The 23156-nt window shown below is 42.5% G+C and overlaps 1 protein-coding gene and 1 long non-coding RNA gene across 8 annotated transcripts in view; one reads left to right on the top strand and one right to left on the bottom strand.

Annotated features, from left to right (window-relative positions):
• The window catches only part of MACROD2 (mono-ADP ribosylhydrolase 2), a 987478-nt gene that overhangs the window by 836302 nt on the left and 128020 nt on the right, over positions 1–23156 (top strand). For all 7 annotated transcript variants that reach the window (XM_081906344.1, XM_081906343.1, XM_081906345.1 and 4 more), the window contains exon 9: positions 17754–17835. In XM_081906344.1, the coding sequence (XP_081762470.1) occupies positions 17754–17835 (82 nt within the window). The remainder of the gene's footprint in view (positions 1–17753; positions 17836–23156) is intronic.
• The window catches only part of LOC309367424, a 243625-nt gene that overhangs the window by 215748 nt on the left and 4721 nt on the right, over positions 1–23156 (bottom strand). The gene's annotated exons all lie outside the window — the stretch shown is intronic.

Raw genomic sequence — 23156 nt, 5'->3', positions numbered from 1 at the left:
CATTCAGATTTTCCAGGAGGTTAAGCAAATTTTCATGAATTAATGAATGAAGTGAAGTTCCCATTTTGTGCATTTAGCATAGACATTTTGTCAATAGGAAGTGATATATATTTTGTATGCAGCCGTGCCTTTGAGAATTTGATGCTTTCCCCCTCCCCGCCATTCTGCCCCACTCCCCATGCTAATGCTATAAATTTCCACTTGATCAACAACTTGGTATTTTTGGGCACTGTCTACCTTGATAATGAATAGATGGATGGATGGATGGCATGTCAGCAGCAAACAGCGGAAATGCAAATGGGATATCTGCTTTTCTATCTCTCTAATAAATGTAAATCAATGCCTATTTTCTTGTGCTGTTTTTCAGCTGTGACCTGTGGCAGAAACTAGAAATGCAAGTATTAAAAAAAGAAAAAAATACCTCACTGACAGCAGTCTTTAATATTCCAAATGAAGAAGGAAAACTAGGTCTAGAAGATGAATTTCGCAGGGCTGCTGTACCTAATATTTTAGAAATATAATACTCAGTAAAATGATGAAACATATGTTGGCTGCTTTTGGAAAGCTGTCGTTTTATTACCATCTATTAAAATTAATTTTAAGCTAAACCTTTGGAGATATTTCTCTCCCCTCCTCAGAAAGAGATAACTGGCATAAATTTGACATTTATATAATGGGAGCCTGGTGCTTTTTAAAAAAACAAAGTATATTATGTCAATTTTTCCCTTAAAACCCCAGCCCTCAAACTCACGTGAAAACATAGACTTTAATTAAAGTGTTTTTCTCCTTAATGACTCCTTGATGACTGCTGTGAAACACATATAATGTATTTTGATGCTTTTAAAGGACAAGACTTGGTTTTGTAGCCTTTTTGATGATTCTGGGCATTTATCTTAAGTTGTTTTTTTTAATAATTGTGATGTGACAGCCCTGAAATTTTAAACCTAGTTAGTTGTGCAGTGTATTTCTCAGTATTATCTTAGTTTTGCACTCTAAATGCAAACTCCTTCTCATAAGGATTTATCAGTCCCCTCCAGAGAACATCTGCATTTAAATTGATTGTAGGCACAACCTGCAGGAGGATCTTGGTTTTCAGTTCCATTTTCCCAGCCAAATCTTACAAAAAAACATACACCAAAAAACCAAACCTGAAATACACTTAGCTCCACGTGCATTTCTATACATCACTCTTTTCCACTGTTTGATCATAAGAATAGTCATTCTGGATCAAGCCAAAGGCCCATCTAACCAGGAATCCTGTTCTCATTGAGCTCCTTGAAAGTAAAGGTATAACAACAACAACAACAACAACAACCTTTCCTCACACCTCTATTTAGATAATTGATTATGTAGTTTTACAGCTGAGTAACAGTCTTACTCACACATGGTTATCTTGGTTGGTCTTGAAATTTTGAGCATTCTTGTGCATATGTATTTGGCCATTTGCAAATGGTGACATTGCAGGATTTGATGAGGGTACAGAAAATGGTTTGGCACAAATAAGTGAGTGTATTGAAAAAAAGTAAATATTGCAGTCAAACTTAATGCCTGTGTGCATAACAGCTCATATGCATAACAGATAAGGGAACTTTTCAGTACACAACAGATTTTCTGAAAGCAGAGCAGCCGTTGAGAAAGCACTTCGGGATTGTTTGCAAATCTCTTTCTGAGCTGCGATTCGTGTCCATGTTTTTTTAAAAAACCAAAAATGCACAAGATGTTGTCAGAAATGAAAGTCAATATAACATGGCGCAGTGATCACTGAGTCAATTTAGAACTCTGAAAAAAGACTAGTATTTCCCCAAGCACTCTACAATAATATGCAAAATTGCAGACTAGTTCATATATCAAGAATATAGTGCTCCCTAGATGTTTTTGGACTACAGTTCCCATTAGTCCCAGCTAGCCTGACCAGTGGGCAGGAATTATGAAAGCTGTAGTCCACAACATCTTGTGTCTCTCACATTGGCTACTGCTGCCATACATCAACTAGGATTGACGCTGAATCTGCGAGGTGGTAGAGTACTATGAGCCTCTTGAATCATGTAGAAAGCCCCTATAACTGGATCAGAGCCCCAGTTTGAACCATTTCTCCCACTCAAACAAGGCGGCATGAATCACACCAACATGTTTCGGTGGCTGGTTCACATCGAGGCCACACCCACAGCTGCATGTACCAACTGTGGTTGTGTCCCCAACTCTTGCCCAGTGTCCCTTGCACTACTACCCAAAGAAGATTTCTGTTGGACATCTGGTGAACTAAATGATTTTGATAATGTTGCCAAGAAATGGAATCATGGTATCCTTACAACTTTCTTATAACTACACCATCGACAGGGGCGTAGGAAGGGGGAAGGTGGGGGCGGTTCGCCCCAGGTGTCATCCTGGGGGGGTTGACAAAATCCCCCCTGGGGGGACCGCTGCTGCGCTGATCACCCCCAGCAGACCACCTCGCGCCAATCGTCTCCCAGGCGGACCACCACCATGCCGATCACCCCACCCCCTGGGCAGATCGCCTCGCCCCCGGGTGCACGGCATGTGTGCCGCTCTGGGTGCCCGAGCAGCTAGCTCCACCGCTGACCATAGAATCCAAGTAGTAGAAGGAATTAAACCTCATTCTTTTCTGATCATTCTATCAACATAAACATTTTGTCTTGCCAGATGGAACTATCCCCCTCTCCTGCCCCTGCGAGCTGTTTCAGGGTTCTCCTGCCCTCCCCCAAGCTAATTTTGGAGGGTGCATGGGGGCAGGAGACAGCGCAAAACCATGTTGCACAAGTGGTAGTCCTTGCTTGCGCAGGGCATTAGAATGACAGGGTGAGAATGAGAATGACTAAAGTTTCATATAGCATGTAAGTGATCATAAGCTCTTTCAGTTGAAAGAAACACAGTGGTAGCCCATTCTCAGAAGCTATGCTTTGGTTTCCAGTGCTGCTGAAAATCATTCTGTCTGTTCTGTCTCCATTGATCACAAAGCAGATCATTTTTTTTTGTTTAGAATGGTGTCAGTTCATGGGGATTGTGGTAGCTGTAAAGTCTGTCTGTTGTAAACCCATGCTAATGAGCTTTAATTGGATTTGTAAAGTAAATTTTCCTAATAGCCACACATTGTTTTTTATATAGAAGGACAGGAATTATTTCCAGGGGGCCATCTACATGAGCAAAAGTAATGAAATCTTCACTGGTACTGCTGAGCTAGAGTGACCACCTTTAAAAACACAGCACCCTGCCACCAGAATGATAAATTTGTATCTCACGACAAAACATTTGTGTGACAGTTCTGTGATTTTTAATGTCTTGTATATCTTGCTCTCATAACCTTGGTACCAGACACCTTATTTTCCCCTAATGATTTTTAATCACCAAGGCAGGAAAACGGTAATTAATAACTTCTTGTATCAGCACGTCTCCGGATGTTCTTCATCAAATGCTACACGGAGGTCTGGAGAAGCTAGCTATGAAATATACACTAGAAGGGAGACGCTGGGGTAATGTTAACATAATGGAAATGTCCTGATAAACAATCATTCCATCACCGGCAACGTGGTTTCGTGCCACTTGCTGAATTACTGGGCGATTTTGTTTTGGAGGACCTTCTGCACACAGCCGTAGGGTGTCAGCTGCAGGCTAGAGCGATACCAGAGATAAGATCAGCGCTGGCAGGCCTTGTCAGGGGAAGGTCAAGCCAAGAAGAATTTCTTTGACAGTTGTGCCCCATCTGCAGCAGACAGGGCCTCACAGGGGCACAGGAAGGGTGCTGAGTGGCAAGGGAGAAAACCACAGCTAAGCTGAGGAATGAGAACCAGAAGCTGAAAGAGAGAGCTAAATTAGAAAGGAAAAGGGGAGAGGCAAAGAACAAATTGGGTCAAAGGAAGGAAGGAAGGAAGGAAGGAAAGAAAGAAATAAATCTAAACCATGCAAAATATTTAATCTGTGTACATTTAATCTGAAGGATTGTTCCTGCTGGCTCTGCCTTTGACCTCCACATGTTCTGAGTTCCTATGTGGATGGTGACAAAAGACCTCAGGTGTCTAGATAACAGTGGAGCCATAAGGACTAGTAGCTGTCTCCTCTTCTACCTGTTCATCTCTGCAAGGATTAAGCATCTGCAGTGCTGTTGTTCGGTTTATCACATGGCAAGAACTGTTGGGTGTACCCACGAGGCGACTGCCTCAGACAGCAGGGGCAGCAGAACCAGCCTCCAAGAAATGCATTACCTGCTGCTCCCCAATGCAGCCTCTAAGCGAATAGGAGGCACTGCTGGGAAGGAAATGGTAGGGACTGCCCTTTTAGGTCTCCTGGGCCTTACACCCCACAACAACCTTTGATCCCCACTTCAGCTGTTGGGTAAGATTGATTTGACACCCACCCACCCCCATTCCTAATGTAGATCTTCACTCACCTCTTCTTCTCTGGTGGGGTGCCATTTTGTAGCTTGCCTCAGGTGCCAAAATGTCTTCAGCCAGCCCTGGCTTCAAGCCAGGTTGGAACTCATTCTGTTTGGGTTAGCAATGACACCGAAATGTATTAGCAGTCTATTTTTAATTACCTCTTTGGTTATTATGAAGTATGTAAACAAAAGTCCATTGAATTGCTATTCCAGGCTACCGTTTCTTCCAGCTCCAGCTTAATACAATTTAGCTTTTATATTTCTTGTTTCTTTGCATTTCAGCATCAGGATCACTGGAATGAAATGTTGAATCACTTCCATATTTTAATAGAAATATGTAGCAATGTTGAAACTATAATATAGCAGTGAGTTGTGTTTGCCCGCCGCCCCCCCCCCCAGCAAAGGAAAGTGAGCTTCTTGGCAAATTACCATCAGGCTTTGCATTACATCTGCCTTTTTTCATATCAAAGATTAAACGAGATATTTGATGGGGGAAGGCTGAAAATACAATTATATTTTAAAGTCGTGTAACACATGTAAACAGAATCTTTTAAGGAAGCACATCATAAATATATTTTTATTTTTTATACTGTGCCTTTATTTTTATTATGTTGAACAAATAGAGTAATATGAACCTTGGCATATGCTGTATTTTTGTTCTTTTATGTGAAGTGGTTGCAAACATTTCCCTCACTCAATTTTTATAACAGCATTATAAAAAAAAGCCCTCATCTTTAAGATTTTATTTTAATCAATTGGAAAATCAAGGTGCAATATTAACAGGTTTAGGATTGGGCTAGGTCTTCAGAAATGCAAATTTATTTTGGCCCTTGACTATTTTGTGTGTATTCCAACAGACATCTGTGTCCCAGCTGCTTGCATGCATAGTAAATATCCAGTTTTGAGCATGCCCTCCGAACTGCACAAACTGCAGATTGTTAATGAAGCTGGCAAAAACCACGTTGGCCTTGAGTAGTACTTCTGGTCCACATCAACCCAGTTTCTGCAGGTGCCACATCTTACATTATGTTTGAAGCAATCAAAGCCAAAGGAAAAATATCAGTTGATGACCATTTAGCTATGTGTTTTAGAAATGGCTGCTCAGAGGGCTGACCACAGAGCATGGCAGACAAGACACAGTCTAGCATGTGGCTAACTGGGCGACTGCTGGAAGATACTCTAGCATCTGCTCTCAAGGGGCAGATTGCAGAACTCAGGAGATAACCACAAAGAGCAAAAGACAATGCGATGGATAGAAAGGAGTAAGTCTAGCTGGCTGGCAGGTTTCATAGGGGCCAAGGAAGCCATGGTAGGTTTCAAAGGTAGTGGGGGAGTGATAGAAAGGGAGGGGAAATCTACATCAGTCTTTCTAATAATTTGTTTCATTGTAATTATGGTGATTCAAACGGACCACTGGGATATTAGTAATCCAGTCTGTTCACATTGAATATATTTACAGTTGTACCTTGGATCCCGAACGCCTTACTTGGATGTTTTGGCTCTCAAACCCTGCAAACCTGGAAGTCAATGTTCTGGGTGTGAACGTTCTTTGGAACCCGAACCTCCAATGGGGCTTACGCAGCTTCCGATTGGCTGCAGGAGCTTCCTGCAGCCAATCAGAAGCTGTGTTTTGGTTTCCGAATGTTTTGGAAGTCGAACGGATTTCTGGAACGGATTCCGTTCAACTTCCAAGGTACGACTGTACTTTTGTGAGCAATTTCAGTAGATCAGGGAGAGAAAGGGAAAGGAAGGAAGGAAGGAAGGAAGGAAGGAAGGAAGGAAGGAAGGAAGGAAGGAAGGAAGGAAGGAAGGAAGGAAGGAAGGAAGGAAGGAAGGAAGGAAGGAAGGAAGGAAGGAAGATAGAAGACAGATGAATGAAGGAGAGAGGGGGTGATATTGTGTGTGTGTGTGTGTGTGTGTGAGAGAGAGAGAGAGAGAGAGAGAGAGAGAGAGAGAGAGAGAGAGTATGCATGAATGTCCCAGGCCTCATCCACTGCCATGCTAAATTCATATGCCCTCCCAGTATAAGCATCTCTTTAATATAGACCCACAATCCAGGTTTGTTACTGTCACAGCAGCATTGACTCCTGAACATACTGCAACATTTTAAATCTTTGTTGTGCTGATCAATTGATGTCGTAAAGCAGGAGAAATGTGCCAGAAGTTAGCTTATTGAATTAGAAAATGGGTTTAATTGTGTGCTGGGACGCCATCGTACTCAATGGAGAGTCACAATAAAGGTGGGATGATAACTTAATGGGAATTGATGACTGATCGCCTCTGAAAAACGAGCTTGTTGTAAAACTGTCTATCGGATAGTTCCCAAGTACTATCCTTCACAAGGCCTTATTTAACACAGCAATATTTGCATGCATATCCTCTCTTCACATTTGCCATTTGTCACTGAGATAGCAAATTACATTCATCAAAATCCATTCATTCTCCCAGTATCGCTGAATACAGGATTATCCTGGCTGTGTCAGCTGCCCTATGACTGGTAACAGTGAAAAATGGAGGTCGACATGCATCTTCAGGAGACAGTGGGTATCAAGCTGAAAAGATTAATGGCGCTGATGTCATCATGTTTGTATGGCATAAAAATGAATTCTGGAAACTGATGGATCTCTTGGTAACAATGAATGCATTTTAAGCTACTCCCCTGCTGCCCCCTTGGCTGATGAGTTTTAGTGGCCATCAAAAGAAATATACTGGGAGATTTTATTAGATACAGAAAAGTTTGCTTTGGTCCCCTGGGTTGCTGAACAGCTTTTGCTATTGACCTGGCAGGACCAATACTTCAACATCAGCAGACTGCAAGTTCTTTGTTAACTTAGTTGAAATGTTGTGGCCATGTTGCCTCTCTCCAGCATCTCCCGGCCAGCTGTACTGAAGCAAGCAGCCCTTATGCCTAATGACAATCTGGGGCTGAAACGGGGAGTCCAATAATCTGCTACCCAATCTCTGATGGCTGCAAATGATCATAGAATCGTAGAATGGTAGAGTTAGAAGGGACCCCAAGGGTCTTCTAGTCTAACCCCCAGCAATGCATGAATGTCAACTAAATCTCCAATAATTCTAGATTTTATTTTTCCATCAGAGAGAGGTGGCTATTTATTCCTGCCACATGGTAATAATAGCTCTTTGTGGCATATAAGGAGTAAAATACGTATTTTAATCAATGGTTCTCAACCTTTCTCCAGTGAAAACCCCTTGTATAAGTTAAAGCACCACTCCAGTCAAAGGCTTGCTGTGTTAACTACAGTCTATTAGCAACTGCTAGCTAATTTCAGAGTGCTCACAAATATGTTGGTCGCAATAACTGAAAAAGAAATGTTTTGATGAATGTGACCCTGGCTTAAGTGTGTGCAGTGATTTCTGAAAATCTTTGGGAAGAGCTACTCAAACGTGGTGATCCAAATGCCCTGAGTTTTATTAGCATGGCATTTTAAAGATTTGTTTTACACAAATGTGTGTGCGTTTCTACATACATAGGTTGTCCTTTGCAGAGTTTTTTTAGACATGCTTAGTTTCTCGTCATGTAACAATGGGATAGGTTGCTGGGACAGGGTTGTGCTCCTGGTGCAACACACAAAAGGAAAGGATCCGTGTGATCCTACTCAGAAGTAAATCCTGCTGCGTCCAATGGGATTTACTCTCAAGTAAGTGTGCTTTAGCTTGCCGTCTTGAATCATGTGATGTGCGCACTCTTTTTGCATCTGAAGTTTGCACATTTCACACTACCTTATAAATTCCTCTTCATCCACCATGGATTATTTTTTTGGGAGGGGAGAGCAGTATAAATATCTAAGTACATAATTGGGTGGAGACATAGAGAGACATATACAGAGTGCTTAAGCAAGAATAATTAAATAAAGAGTAAGCATACCGATATGTCTTCTGTTTCTTCTCTGTCCATTCATGTGAACATTAACTGGGATAGCATCAGCTACGCACTTTGTCACAGTGGTTCTTTCCACCCGTCTATATCCAACAGAAACAATGGCTATTTGTATGGGGTGGGATAGGTGACCAGTTTGAGGAGAACCTGTGATATCTCCATGTGATTTCACTGAGCAATCATCTTTCTTGGCAGGAGAACAGCATATTTTCACAGGTCATATCCTCACCAAAATTTTGCAGTGGAAGTGCTCCTTGCCCATGCCAGTCCACCATTCTTTCTCCAGGAAAGAATGTGATTGATGTTCATTTCTCATACAGTGACCCTTCCTTTTGTGTTTGTGTAGGTTTTTTTTTAAAAAAAACAAAAACAACAATGTGTTTTTGTATATCTTGGGGTCTGCCCAAACATGCTGCTACCTCCCTCTTCTTTCACAGTAGGTGGGTTCCAATCCTGCCTGCATTCAAACGCCTGAGCTTGGTGTTAGAAAGAATGATTCATGAGCAATGTCTGTGAACAGTTCAGAAGTGGGACTATCTGCAGCACAACCCCAGAGGCCTGTAGCTGTGAGTCTTGACAATCATACGTCATGATGACAGCTGCTCTGAGCTCCAGGAACTGTACAGAACATCCCTTGGTTGGGTTTTTGTTCCATTTTGCTATAATCTTCAAATCATTATTCAGAAGTGGTTTAGTTCTGCAAACAAGGCATATAATAGACTGTCTGTGCATGTGGAAACGTGCATTCCAATTACTGCTCTCAGTTAACACAGACACATTTCTAGAACAAGTCCCTATTTGCATAGCTCTTTCAGGTAAATTGTGCAGAAGATGCTCCAAGAGAATATTTCAATGTAGGTTCCTTTGTGTCTCTAATTTTTTTTTGCTATTGACCCATGCAGTACTCAGGATGGTGTTAATCTGCTCTCAGATATTTCATTTGATCTGGATAATAGCATCCTGCCCTCAGGATTACTGATCAGGCAGTAGGAGTTGTTCTCATGATGTATCACATTTATCTTGCTTCATTTCTGAGTACCTTGCCATTGAATATCCTGTTACGACTATAGATTGTTGTGAAGCTGAAGGACTCCATTTAGATTTTGTGGCCCACATTAATCTTTTAGGTCATAATAAACATTGGGGGGTTGTTTTCCCCCTCTTTTTGCCTCAACAACTTAATTATATTTCACTGCAGGCTTAAAAAAAAACACCTACACACAGTAAACAGTAATCTCACAACTTTAAAATATAGCTTTCACTTTTGTTTCAGCAGAGAAAATCTTAGTAGGGGGATACTATCAGCTGTCTGACTAAAGTGTTCATCATTTTACATCTCATTTTGTTTCACGTAATCTCTACTTTTTTATTGCTAAAGTAGCCTGATAATTTATCTTCAGGTTAAATGTTTGTTTCCCACAAATAGCTTTCTCCTATCTGGATCTACTAGGAAGGTATATCCATAAAGGTGTATCATTAGAGCAGTGCAGTCTTACAGTTTCAGTGTTCAGGCACATAAACATAAATCTTTGGCTAGCCTGATGCTCTAACATTAATTTCCTCATATCTCACTTGCTGAGATAGTCTCACTTCCCAAACCCTTTGCGCCAGCCAGCCACACTGCTACAGTACCAATAAGCAATAAGGTCTAAGCAGTGGCGGAGCTTCATGCTCCACCACTGGGGGGCAGAGAGCAGGTGGGGGCAGGGCTGGTGTGCGTCCTGGGGGTGGGGCATGCTGCCTAGCGTAGGTGGGGGGGGGCAGCCGCAATGGCACCCCACTGGGATTGCGCTGCCGGAGGCGGTTCGCTCCCCCCCCACTCCTCTTCCTCTGCCAGTGGGTCTAACTGTCAGTATAACCCTTAGTCAACACAGAGTGAAGTTGGATGGACTTGAGGGTGTGGTGGGACAAATGCATAATTTTTGAAGCAGTTGTTGGAGAAAAGAACCTTTCTGGGTTCAGTAGAAACATGAATTAATTTATGACTATATCTATATCTATCTATCTATCATCTATCTATCATCTATCTATCTATCTATCTATCTATCTATCATCTATCTATCTATCTATCTATCTATCTATCTATCATCTATCATCTATCAACTTCTGATGCCTCAGTTATAGCATACTGAGGTCAGAAAGACTACTCACCCCCAAATATTGTTTTCAGTTCTGCCCCACTTTCACTTTGTATATTTTTAAATAAATATACTTGTTATTATTCTTGTCCACATCATCGTCTGTATGTACTGATACCTTCCTTCTGTATCGTTAGCCATTTATGAAATATATACCCCACTTTTCCATTCAAAATGCCCAAGGCACCAAACAATAAAAGATGACCAGAAAGACAGACAGATAGAGCAATTGTGGATCAGTATAAAGAAGGCTGATTGCCGAAGAATTTATGCTTTTGAATTATGGTGCTGGAGGAGACTCTTGAGAGTCCCATGGACTGCAAGAAGATCAAACGCATCCATTCTTAAGGAAATCAGCCCTGAGTGCTCACTGGAAGGACAGATCCTGAAGCTAAGGTTCCAATACTTTGGCCATGTCATGAGAATAGAAGACTCCCTGGAAAAGACCCTGCTGTTGGGAAAGATTGAGGGCACAAGGAGAAGGGGACGACAGAGGACGAGATGGTTGGACAGTGTTCTTGAAGCTACCAGCATGAATTTGACCAAACTGCAGGAGGCAGTGGAAGACAGGAGTGCCTGGCATGCTCTGATCCATGGGGTCATGAAGACTCGGACATGACTAAATGACTAAACAACAACAACAACAACATGACACACTTCATGTTACTGGTTGTATTAGATCATCCTTTGGTCCCTTCCCAATCTGTGAGTCTTCACAGAATGGAGCTATGGGGTGCATGTTTAAAAATGTCAAATTAAAACGGAACCAGGGAATGTTATACTCTGGTGAGGCTTGTAAGATTGGTTCTTCATTAAAAGAGCAGCTGCCAGAGCCAGGTTCTGGATGCCCGATCCAGGCCCTAAACTGCTCAGCTTTGGATGAAGAGAACTGGGTTAAAAGGTTCAGATCCTAGTCAATGTCAACTGTTTTCTTTTATTTTCGAATCTGATGCCGTGTGAAAGTCCATTGTTAATTAAATCTCTCCTTTTACAAAGTCACCCTTTCTTGTTGTGCACTCTGCTGTCCAGTAATTGACAATAATTGAGCGGTGTAGTCTCCAGTGAAAAGAAAAGCTTGTTGCAATGTGTCATTAAAATATTTGAAATGTTAAGATGCTTAATAATTTAGCTTGTCACATGCTATAAACTTAACAGGACGCCTAGAATTTGAAAACATCAGAACTGACCCAGGGCCTGTTAAAGGCAATCAATAGATTCCCTTTGGCATCAGTAGGCTTTGAACCAAAACGGCTGTAAAATGTGGTATATATGAAGGGTACAGCAAGTATCTGGAGGTTAGCAATTATTTAGTGACAAGTGCTGTTACTAATAAGGTTTACTTCAAGAACTTACAGCAGTCCAGATGTTGTTGGAATCCAACTCCCATCAGCCCCAGCCAGCATATTTTCTTTCTTTTTAAATAATATTTTATTTTATTTGCTTTTCTGATAACATTCCACATCAGCCAAGCATAAATGAAAACGATACAACAAGGAAAAAGATTTCCTTTCAAAGATTTTAAATAATCGACAAAAAAATCAGAAAACATTCATTGGCTTCCTATCCTCTCTTTCCATGGTTCCTTTTATCCCCTCTTTTCTTTGTGTTTTCTTAGTTTACCCCATCTTTCGCAACTACTTTTATATACTTTATCTATTTCTTACTCTGCTGAAAGTTTTACCATCCTGCTAGGTAAATTGTTTGCTTATAATACTTTTTCCATATATTCTATAAATAGTATCCAGTCCTCTTTATATCTTTCATCATTATAACAATTTAAACCAGGTTTAAAGCAGATGTTGTTGGTTTACAACTGTCTCAGCAATATCTACGCTGGCTTGTTCAAGTACACAGAAGATGGAAGATGGCAGGCTCCCCAAGAATGTGCTTTATAGAGAGCTGGCTTCAGGCACGAGGGCTGTTGCAGACCAACTCTGTGTTACAAGACATAAACAAGACATAAAGGGTGGCAACATTTAACGCCGCCATATGGGAATCCCTTGCGGATGATCACAGTGCCCAGAAACAGTCAGGTTGTGTATCCACAGCAGTCACCAGAGGAGGAATGACCGCTGGGGAGAGTGCAGAGAGAAGAAATCCCATTGTGCACCTGTAGCTGCAAAACCGCACACCTTCATCTGCCCCACCTGCAGTAAAACATGTCTCTCCCACATCGGTCTCCACAGCAGGCACTGTAGCTCCCCAACAGGTTGACTTTGTCCCCAAAGGCATACTCTTGCATTGTCTCCTGAGATAGAGGAATGCCAACAGCAACAGCTCTCATTGTCCCTGACTATTGGCCGTACCATGTGGGGCTGATCAGAATTGGAGTCCTGCAGCGTCTGGGTTTTGCACCAGACTGGGTATTTCCTAAAATAATAATAATAATAATAATAATAATAATAATAATAATAATAATAATAATTTATACCCCGCCCTCCCCAGCCAAGGCCGGGCTCAGGGCGGCTAACAAGCAATAATAAAAACAAGTTGAATGAATACAACTTAAAAACAAAGTTAAAATGCAATATTAAAATATTGAAACATTAAAACATTAAAATGTAGCCTCATCGCAGGAGGAGAAGGAAAAGAAAAAAGAAAGAGAGGGAGGGAGGGAATCAAACTGGCTCTAAGCCAAAGGCCAGGCGGAACAACTCTGTCTTACAGGCCCTGCGGAAAGAAAGCAGATCCTGCAGGGCCCTGGTCTCATGAGGAAGATCTGCTTCTTTCCCCATCCCTTTCCTCCTTTTACCACCTGAAAGGGACATAATAATTTCAGATTCTAAATGCACAGCAGAAAAATATTTCTCCTGTTTAATTTTTTTACTGGCTTTAAAGATCTCACTCAGGGTCTCTCGAAATATGAGCAACCTGCTACCATCATGCTATGCCGAGTCCTGCAAAACGGCCAGTGCTAGGGAGATGCTTGGGTACATAAGACTGGTGCTCCAGTCTCGAATAAACTCCATGAATTACCACAGGCTCCGAAGAAGAAGAAAAAGATCAATGTGATCTGCAGCCCGGAGCTGTAAAGCTGCCTTGTAAGTGAAAAAGCTAATGCAATTGAACTTTCTTTTTCCTTTGCTACAGTGCTCTTCACTTATGGCCTCTTTGATCTGCCTATTCATAGCCGTGAAGCAAGCAAAATTTAATCAAGCCTGCAGGGTGGAGGAAAGAGCAATAGAAGAAGTGCTCCCGGCACTAGGTGCCAAAAACAGAGCTGTCAATCAAGGATGAGTCATGATGCCTTCATGTTGTTAGCCTCTTTATGCTTCTTCCTCAGACGACTGGTTCTCTCTTCCACTTGGCTGTGGAAGAACCAGAGGCTATAGAAGGATATTGGCTGGCCAGATGAGTGTCTCCATATTCTTGCTCTCCCTTCTACAATGGGGACAGCATGAAATGTCTAATCACGTTGGCATTTCACAGGCCACAAGAGAAGGAAGATTTGCTTTGTAGAATGACAAAAGAGAGTCCCAGGGGTCCTGTAGCGCTTTTGTAAGTCAGCCTCCAAGCAATTTCTCTCCCCATACCCAGCTTTTGCAGCCATTTGATTTGGAAAGGAAGTAGTGAAGAGAAGGAGAGCTTTGCACAGCTTAAATTCAACTTATTTTATCTATATCTGGGGGGGGGGGGAATTCTCTGACTGGCAAGATGCAAGAATATGGTACAATTTCAAATTTACTATCTGCCAACACATGCCATTCAATCAGATAAACACAGGATCTGAGCTGTCATCACAGCATTTTATGCATGCTTAAAAATAGGACACTTCACACATTTGCAGTGGAATTGACTCATATAGATTATATATGCTAGGGCCACTTAAAAAGTTTCATGGGGCTGGAAAACTATTCAGTGCCTAGAAAGTTCCCTTGTTGTTTAGCATGAAGAAATGTGGAGTTTGAAAAAGCTGCCGTTGAGTCGCTGAATGTGTGCCTACAACACGGGCATGTATGCATAAAGTGCAGTTTGTAAAGTGTGAATGTGTGTGGACCCGTCTGCATATTTTGTGTGGAAAATATTGGCGCTCCACAGAATACAACAATAAAATCCCCATTAAGCTAGTAGTTCCCTGTATGACTAAGAAACTAACAACTTGCAGGAATCATTAAAGAAATCATGGCCTCCCTAGACAAAACAAAGTAAGGACTCTAGTGCCAAGTCATATACGGTATCCAGTGCTGTTTCCGAAGTGAGAGAGAAGGGACATGGCAGCTGTAACATCAGGATGGAGAGGGTCAAGGGTAGAGGCTGGTGGGAGCAAGTGGAGAAAGCACAAGGAGACCCATGTAGCTTGGCGGTACAGCATCTGCCTTGCATGCAGAAGGTTTGAGGTTCAGTCTCAGCATCTTTAGTGAGGGCTAGGAATTGTGCCCTGGTTGAAACCCAAGGGAGCTGCCAGCAATCAAAATACACAGCAGTGAAATAGATTGACCAGTGGTCTGACTCGGTATAAGGCAGCTTCCTATGTTCTTAAGGTTGTGGGTGGGGGTAGACGGAAAGGAAGGAAAGTAATAGATAGGAAGGATTTGCAGCACCTTCTGAGAGCCAGTGTGGTGTAGTGGTTAAGAGCGGTGGACTTGTACAGTGGTACCTCGGGTTAAGAACTTAATTTGTTCTGGAGGTCCGTTCTTAACCTGAAACTGTTCTTAACCTGAGGTACCACTTTAGCTAACGGGGCCTCCCGCTGCCGCCGCGCTGCACAATTTCTGTTCTCATCCTGAAGCAAAGTTCTTAACCCAAGGTACTATTTCTGGGTTAGCGGAGTCTGTAACCTGAAGCGTCTGTAACCTGAAGCGTATGTAACCCGAGGTACCACGGTAATCTGGTGAACCGGATTTGCTTCCCCACTCCTCCACATGCAGCTTCTGGGTGACCTTGGGCTAGTCACACTTCTCTGAAGTCTCTCAGCCTCACTCACCTTACAGAGTGTTTGTTGTAGGGGAGGAAAGGAAAGGAGAATGTTAGCGACTCCTTTGGGTAGTGATAAAGCGGGGTATCAAATCCAAACTCTTTGTCTTCTAGCGCTCCATAGCCTGTGCTAAGGAGAAAGCAACCTATCTGTTTTATTCCCACAAAGTGGAAGCCTACATTGAATATGCTGACATTGACTCAGTCCTTGACTGACCTCACCCACAATCTCAGTTACCCAGGGCAATGGGCATCATGGACTTTGAGCTACAAGCTCTCACACACTGACATGTGCTGCTGTTGCTTCCTGACACCCCCCATGCAAGTGTGCTGGCAGCGTGCCGTGTTGCGGCACTGTAGAACAAAAAGGGGTGTGGCAGCAGGGATAGTGGACCAGCTTTACCAGACAGCTGCAGTGTGTGTCATTGGTGTGCAAATAACACAAAAGTGCTTACAATCTGCTGCCCCCTGTTTTGGCAGAAGTTGTACCGCTGACAATTTTAATGAATGGGGTGGATAAGCAAGAAGGGCTGTTAGCCAAAGAGACCACACTGAAGATGGGGGACAGCTGAGTAGTGTCATATGCTGATTTGAACTCGCCAGCCAAATCATTGACTTCAGGTTCCTAGTAACCAATTGCTATGTACTATGGATTTCTAGTAGAACAAGCACGTTGCCAAGTATTGAGAAGCCTGGTGAGCAGCAGAATGCTCCACAAGGTGGTTATGTGGTGAATTGTTTGTCATTCGCCTACTTCCTCTCCAGGAACCCACAGAAGATGGCAGCTCTGAAGTGTTAACCAGCCCTCTTGAGCTGTTGAATTCTTAGTCTGTCTCAGTGGTGTCAGCACTTAGGATGGTTGGAGAGATGTACAGTTACAGACAAAGCATTTTTGTTTTTCTTTTTAATTCCTTTTTAAAATGAATTCTTTGGATAGAACCTCTCTTTTTTAATTCGAAAGCCGCCTGCCAGCAATCCATGTTAAGAACCGGTAGTTGTGTACTGTTTGCGGCTTTTACATGGCTAGCTTTATTTGACTTTTTAAAAATTCTGTATGAACTGTTTTATTTACCGTGCTCGCTGTCTGCCATCTGGCTGGCTTGTGCTGTTCTCTTTGTTTTTGCATAAGCACTTCTAGATTAAGAGTAGGTAGGTTTCTATAAATACAACGATGGACTAAAAGCTTTTGAGAAGTCTTTCAGAAGCAGTAAACATTCCCGCAGAAACACTTTTTGCTTTGCTTTTGGTGGGACTGAATGATGGGGTTCTTTGTTTTAACCCATTTACTCTATTTTATACCTGGCAGATGTCTGTCTCATGAGTCATCTGCCAAATGTTAGATTGCTGCATAGTCAAAATATCCTGGTCTTGCTTGTATCAGGCTCAAGGCCAAGTTGCGTAAGCAGCTGGCTGTTAACAAAGGACACAGCACAGAACTAATTTTACACATGCAGTCCTGTGTTTGTCGATTTGTTTAGTATTGTAAGGGCCTTGGGCAGTGGTGACCTTACCCAGTTAGCTTGCAATCCACGCTTCAGCAATGCTTATGTTTAGGAGAGCATTCAAAAATTCTCCTTTTGGTGGGTTTTTGAACTCTCCTAGGTATTCTGTGTTGTCTTCTATTGTTTTACATTGTCTTTTCCTTTTTACCGTTTCCATTGTAAACTGCTCCTTGGAGCAGGGTATAATCTATCAACAGTAACCTATAGTGCTTTCAAAGGTTCATTATAACATTTTCTAATTATAATTCTCACAACAACCCTGTAAGGTTAGTAGTATTCTTACCCATATGCAGGTGGCAGGTGGGGAACTGAAGCTGAGAGAGAGAGAGAGAGAGAGAGAGAGAGAGAGAGAGAGAGAGAGAGGAAGACAAAAAGAGTGGCTTGCCTAAGGCTACATAGTGATTTCATGGGAGACACAAGTGTCAAACTGGGAACATCTTGATTCATACCTTAGTTTCAAACCCTTAAAGGGTCTGTGATCTATATGACAGATACAAGCTCACTTGCAACACCAAAGCTCTTTTTGGCATGTTCTCCTCTCCCTCCTCCAAACCCAGTTTCTGCAGGTGTGCTTGGAGAGAGAGAGAGAGAGAGAGAGAGAGAGAGAGAGAGAGAGAGAGAGAGACTCTTAACATATGCACAGGTGGTCATTTCCAAATGGTCATTTCCTGTAGCATAGAGTCATCACATCACCAACAAATAGCCCCCGGCTTCTTTTCTGCTGCTGGAAATAATGGCCTTGCTTGCATGTGTTCACCATAGCAGAAGACATACCTTTGGAATGGGAGGAACTTGTGGATTGACATACCAGGCCATCTGCCAACAAGCTCACCCTTCATTACAGCTCAAACTAGAGTCCAGAAACCACCACCTTGCTTAATAAACCTTTGGCTTTTCTTTTCCCCTTACAGATGGATCGTGTCATTTTTTGTGTATTTTTGGAGGTGGACTACAAAATTTACAAGAAGAAAATGAATGAATTCTTCCCTGCAGGTGTGTTAATTTGTTTCCTTGAAAAAGAAATGTATTCTTCTTCAGATACTGCCCACATACTATATGTATGTATAGTGTGTGATTTATATCTTTATAGCATTTCTCAGTATCTTCAATGGTGTATAAAACATGTCAGACTATCCTCCACCAGGGCCAGGGCCTTTTCAGTGACGGTTCCGACCTGGTGGAATGCTCTGTCCCATGAGACTAGAGTCCTTCAGGATTTAACCTCTTTCCGTTGGGCCAGTAAGACAGAACTATTCCACCTATTTAATTTGAATTCAGCCTGATCTTCTATTTCCCTTCTCTTCCCTCCCCCTCCCCTTTTATGAAGATTACCCACTCTGAGACCCCCTAATTCTCCCCTGGCCTCCTCGCTGGCCCAAGTAGGACTAATTCAGCTAGCTAGCCCTGGTGATTATCTAATTCTTATTAGATGGATTTCCCCTAAATTGATTTCTGAACTTTGAATTTTATTGTTGTTCATGTTTTTAATACTGTATTTTATGCTGCTTTTACAATTAAGTGCTTTAAATTTGTTGTTAGCGGCCCTGAGCCCGGTTTTTGAACTGGGAAGAGTGGGGTATAAATAATTTATTTTATTTTATTGAGTTAAAGAATTGTGTAAACATGGGTGTATAGTCATCATAAGCGTTCAATAATGGACCTGAAATTTTAGGGTTTATTGTAACAAACTTTTGCAAGAACATTTCTTTACATGGAAGTATCCCCCTTTCCTTCAGAAATCTGTTTCATGCACTCACACAAGTTTGCAGCTATTTCTAATTACCTCCAAGAGCTACAAGCAAACAACCATTTTCTCTCTCTCTTCCCTGTGGTCCATCACCACGTCCAAATGTAACTTCGCCACCCACAGACCTCCTCCTTTGTTGGGCACACACTAGGGGCCAGTTCATATGTTTCAGTGAAGGTCTTCCAAGGACTGCCCAACTGCCCTGTGTTGCTTCCCTCCAGCATGGATGCAGAACCACAGATAGCCCTGCTCAGCAGGGATTGCTGGTGGGGAATGGCTGGGAGACAACCCTGCAGTCAGACTAGACACACCATTTCTCTTCTCTGCTGCTGAGCTGGCCCAGGACATTTTGCCTGTCTCCTGCAGGTGCATGCACACCCTACTGTGGCTGCCTCTGAGGAGGCGGTAGCAAAGGGGGCAGCAGCTGGGCATGGAGGTGGCAGCTGCAAATGGCAGCTGCCTCACCTCATGGATGGGCTGACTCTGCCCTGCCCTGCAATAGGGCCTAATAATCCAGAATGCGGCAGCTAGACTGGTGACTGGGAGTGGCTGCCAGGACCACATAACACCGGTCCTGAGAGATCTGCATTGGCCCCCAGTACGTTTCCGAGCACAATTCAAAGTGTTGGTGCTGACCTTTAAAGCCCTAAACGGCCTTGGTTCTGTATACCTGAAGGAGAGTCTCCACCTCCATCGTTCAGCCTGGACACTGAGATCCAGTGTCGAGGGCCTTCTGCCGGTTCCCTCACTGCGAGAAGTGAGGTTACAGGGAACCAGACAGAGGGCCTTCTCGATAGTGGCACCTGCCCTGTGGAACGCCCTCCCTTCAGATATGAAGGAAATAAGCAGCTATCTTATCTTTAAGAGACATGAGAAGGCAGCCCTGTTTAGGGAAGTTTTTAATATTTAATGCTGTATTGTTTTTAACACTTGATTGGAAGCTGCCCAGAGTGGCTGGGGAAACTCAGCCAGATGGGTGGGGTATAAATATTATTATTATTATTATTATTATTACTACTACTACTACTACTACTACTACTACTACTATTACTACTACTACAAGACAGATAAGAAACAACAGAGGGGAGACATAGATATTGGCAATGAAACTTCAGAGTTCCTTATAATGGAGGAGGAAGGGAAGAGGGGGTGGGGTAGGGGATGTTGCTGGGTGCATTTCCAGTTGAGCCAAAGCCCCATAAGGGAAAAACTATACGGAGAAGATATAAGAACTATAGGGGCTGGCTGGCTACAGGGTGAGACCTTGGCCTATGGCCGAATACTGCCCCAACAAGGAACTGCAGGAAGGGTATTCAGTGGGGGAATAATGTGACACCTCGCCCCTAATAAACAACAGTCAGCTGAATAATCCAGTAGTTGTGGCTGTTTGTGAATATGAAGAGAGGAACCAGGGGCATAGGATATTGTCCCATGGAAGCCAAACAGCAGGCAACAGCCTAATTGTTCTTGGGAGACACAGCGGTCTGGAGGGGAAAGCTTCTATCCTCCTGCATCCCCAGAAAAAGCTGCTGTTTTTCAGCAGTGATTTATATGAACTTTTACTAAACAGATGATTGGCAGATGCTTATAATTTCAACTATTTTCATATTGATTTTGAAATACTGGAAGCCCCCCCCCCAATCTTTTTTTGCCTCCTTTTCAGAATCTCTCAGAATCCTTTAAATCCCTCCCTGACACCATAGGTCTTCAGAGGGATTAGTTATAATTCACCTCAAGGCTGAGAGACGAGTAATGATCTCTTGTGATCCTCATTTTCCCATGCATTCCCCCTGATCTCACTCATTACATTGGTAAAATTATCTCGGTTAGGTCTGGAGCCCTCTCTTGTCTTGAAAACATGAAAATGTAAGGCCAAAATTGTCCCTGCAAACAACAAGCCACCCTCAACACAAGGCAGCTCCCCTCAGACCACTTTGGAAATGTCATTTTCTGTTTTTCATAGCAGTCTCCTCTCCCTCCACACCCCTTACTTTATTTATTTCATTTATATCTCACCTTTTCTCCGATGAGCTCAAGATTATGTACATGGTTATCTTCCTTCTAATTCAAACCCCCCAGCTATTCTGTGAGTTATGCTAGGCTGAGACACTGTGACTGGACTATCCCAGAAGCCAGAACAGTGAGAGGGATCACTGAATAGAGATCCCTCTTGTTGTTCTGGCTTCTGGGATTCAGAATATTTTTTTTTTCTTGTTTTCCTCCTCCAAAATCTAGGTGCGTCTTATGGTCTGGAGCGTCTTATAGAGCGAAAAACACGGTACTTTCTGTGGTCCCATCTCAGCACTGCAGTGCACAGCTAAGAATATGGCTTCATAGTATGGTTTGAAGGCAGCTAATGCAGCTTTGCTAAAGCTAATCAACTCTGGGTCTGGTCAGTGCCTGGATGGGAGAACTGCAGGAGAATAATATATACATTTCCCTGGGTTCCAAGACAGAAGAAAGGTGGGATATAAATGTGAAACAAACATGCAAGCAGAGGTTCACACTGGCCTTGGCCTTGGGCCTCCACCTCACAGTGGTAGGAAGATGAGTGCTTATCTCTGGAGTCAGAAGTCTTCCAGTGCTAAATATCCCTGTACCCATATTCTTTGTGGTGAAGGGAGGGGGAAGAGATGCTTGAAAAGGAGGACACACTTCTCTCCTTTAACAATTGTTTCCAGTCCCATTTTCATCTTTCGGATCAGAGGTGGGCTGAAGGGCCTGTACATATACTGAAGTAACAAGCAGATTTGTCTGCAGCAGCTCAACAGATTGCCTGAACAAGTTTGCTTATCAAGGAAAACTAAGGTCTACTTTGCTGCCAGAGTGCCAGAGTAAACAAAAATGAAAAATCAAACCCTTAATCCTCACATGAACTCTCAGTTGCTACTGGCTGTCCAGCTACTTACTGTGGCCAAAAAAGAAAAGGAAAGGAAAGCTCGTTTTATGCATTTGTTTGTTTATTTAAGAAGAGAAATTCTAGCTTCTCTTCGTCATGTAATCCCAGGACAAATTATGACAAAAGTAGTCACTAGATCAAGAAGAAAGCTGAAAGGGAAGAATCAGATGCACCTGGTATATTCCACATGCTTAAGCAATTTAGAGAAGTACGTAAGAGTCCTGGTGGATCTTGCCTAGTCCAGCATCCTATTTCCCATAATGGCCAACCATATGCCAGCACATAGAAGCATCAGCTGTCTCTTACCCAGTTTCCCAGCAACTGAGAGGTAGCATATAGCTATCATGACTAGTAGCCATTGATAACCCTATCCTACCATGAATCTGTCTAAACTAAAAAAAAAATAAAGCCCCCAAAATGTTACAATTTTTGCTCGTAGAGGAGTTGCTCCAGCCCCTTGGTCATGGTAGTTTCCATTTTCTGCACCGTTTTCCAGCTCCACTATATCCAAGCTGAGATCCGAACAATCACAAACTATTCCAAGTGTAGTCACACGGCATGCATTCATGTAAAGGCATTACAATATTGGCATTTTTCTTTTTGATCCTTTTCCTAACGCTTCCTAGAATGGAATTTGCCTTTTTTACAACCATCATGCACCTGGTTCTCTTTCCTTGTCAGTCAGTGCCAACTCATAAGAAATTGGGACTTTTTTTGCTCTGGTGTGTATCATTTTACACTTATTTATGTTGAATTGCATGCTATTTCCCATTTATCCATTTTGAAGAGATACTTCGGGAGCTCTTTGCAATCCCTCCTTTGTTTTTCACCAAAATTGGCCACCTCGCTCCTCACCCTTAACTCTAGGCCATTCATGAACAAGAAGAAATCTGTGAGTCCCAATTCATATTCTTGTATCTCTTCATTGTGAGAACTATCCATTTATCCCTACTCTCTGCTTCCTGTTCTTTACCAATTACTGTTCCATAAGAGGACTTTCCCTCTTCTCCCTTTACAGCTGTGTTAATTCAGGAGCCAATCTTAGTGGCTGACATGGTCAAAAGCTTTTTTTGAACTCTAGCCCACAACATCTCATAGTTCGCTCTTATTCTCATGCTCATTGACACTCATATTCTCAAAGAACTTCAAAACGTTAATGAGACAGGGCTTATATTTCTTCAGCAAGACTTCTTCCATATGCTTGGCAATATTATCTCTAGTAATGTTTTCTACCAGTTTACCCAAAACAGCCATTAACCTAGCTAACCTGTACTTTCTAGGATCTTTACCTACTCCCCATCCATCATCCTTTCAAAAATATCAATGTTACATTGGCTTATTTCCAGTCCTCTGGTACAGAGGCCAATAAGAAAATACCATAGTAGGTGAATTGAGAGTATTTTTCAGAGGGTGGGCAGAAAATGAGTCTGCCTGAAAGCAAAGAGGAGGAAAGTAAAGGACAGAAACAAGGAAGACAAGGCGAGAGAGCTGCCGCTTCAAGTCAGAGTTTGAAAGATCCTTGTAACAAACATGCAGGCTTTATGTTCAAATAACTTCAGGCTAAATTATTATCTGTGGCCTACAAATACTGTGTAATGTGGACCACATGTTGGGGCTCTTCTAGAAACAGTTCCTATTTCTGAAGGGATTCATAGCATGGTTGTGTCA

Source organism: Podarcis melisellensis, assembly GCF_964234715.1.
Source record: "Podarcis melisellensis genome assembly, chromosome: 3".
Taxonomy (NCBI): domain Eukaryota; kingdom Metazoa; phylum Chordata; class Lepidosauria; order Squamata; family Lacertidae; genus Podarcis; species Podarcis melisellensis.
The sequence above is the reverse complement of the archived record's forward strand: the minus strand, read 5'-3'. Positions and strand labels throughout refer to the sequence as shown.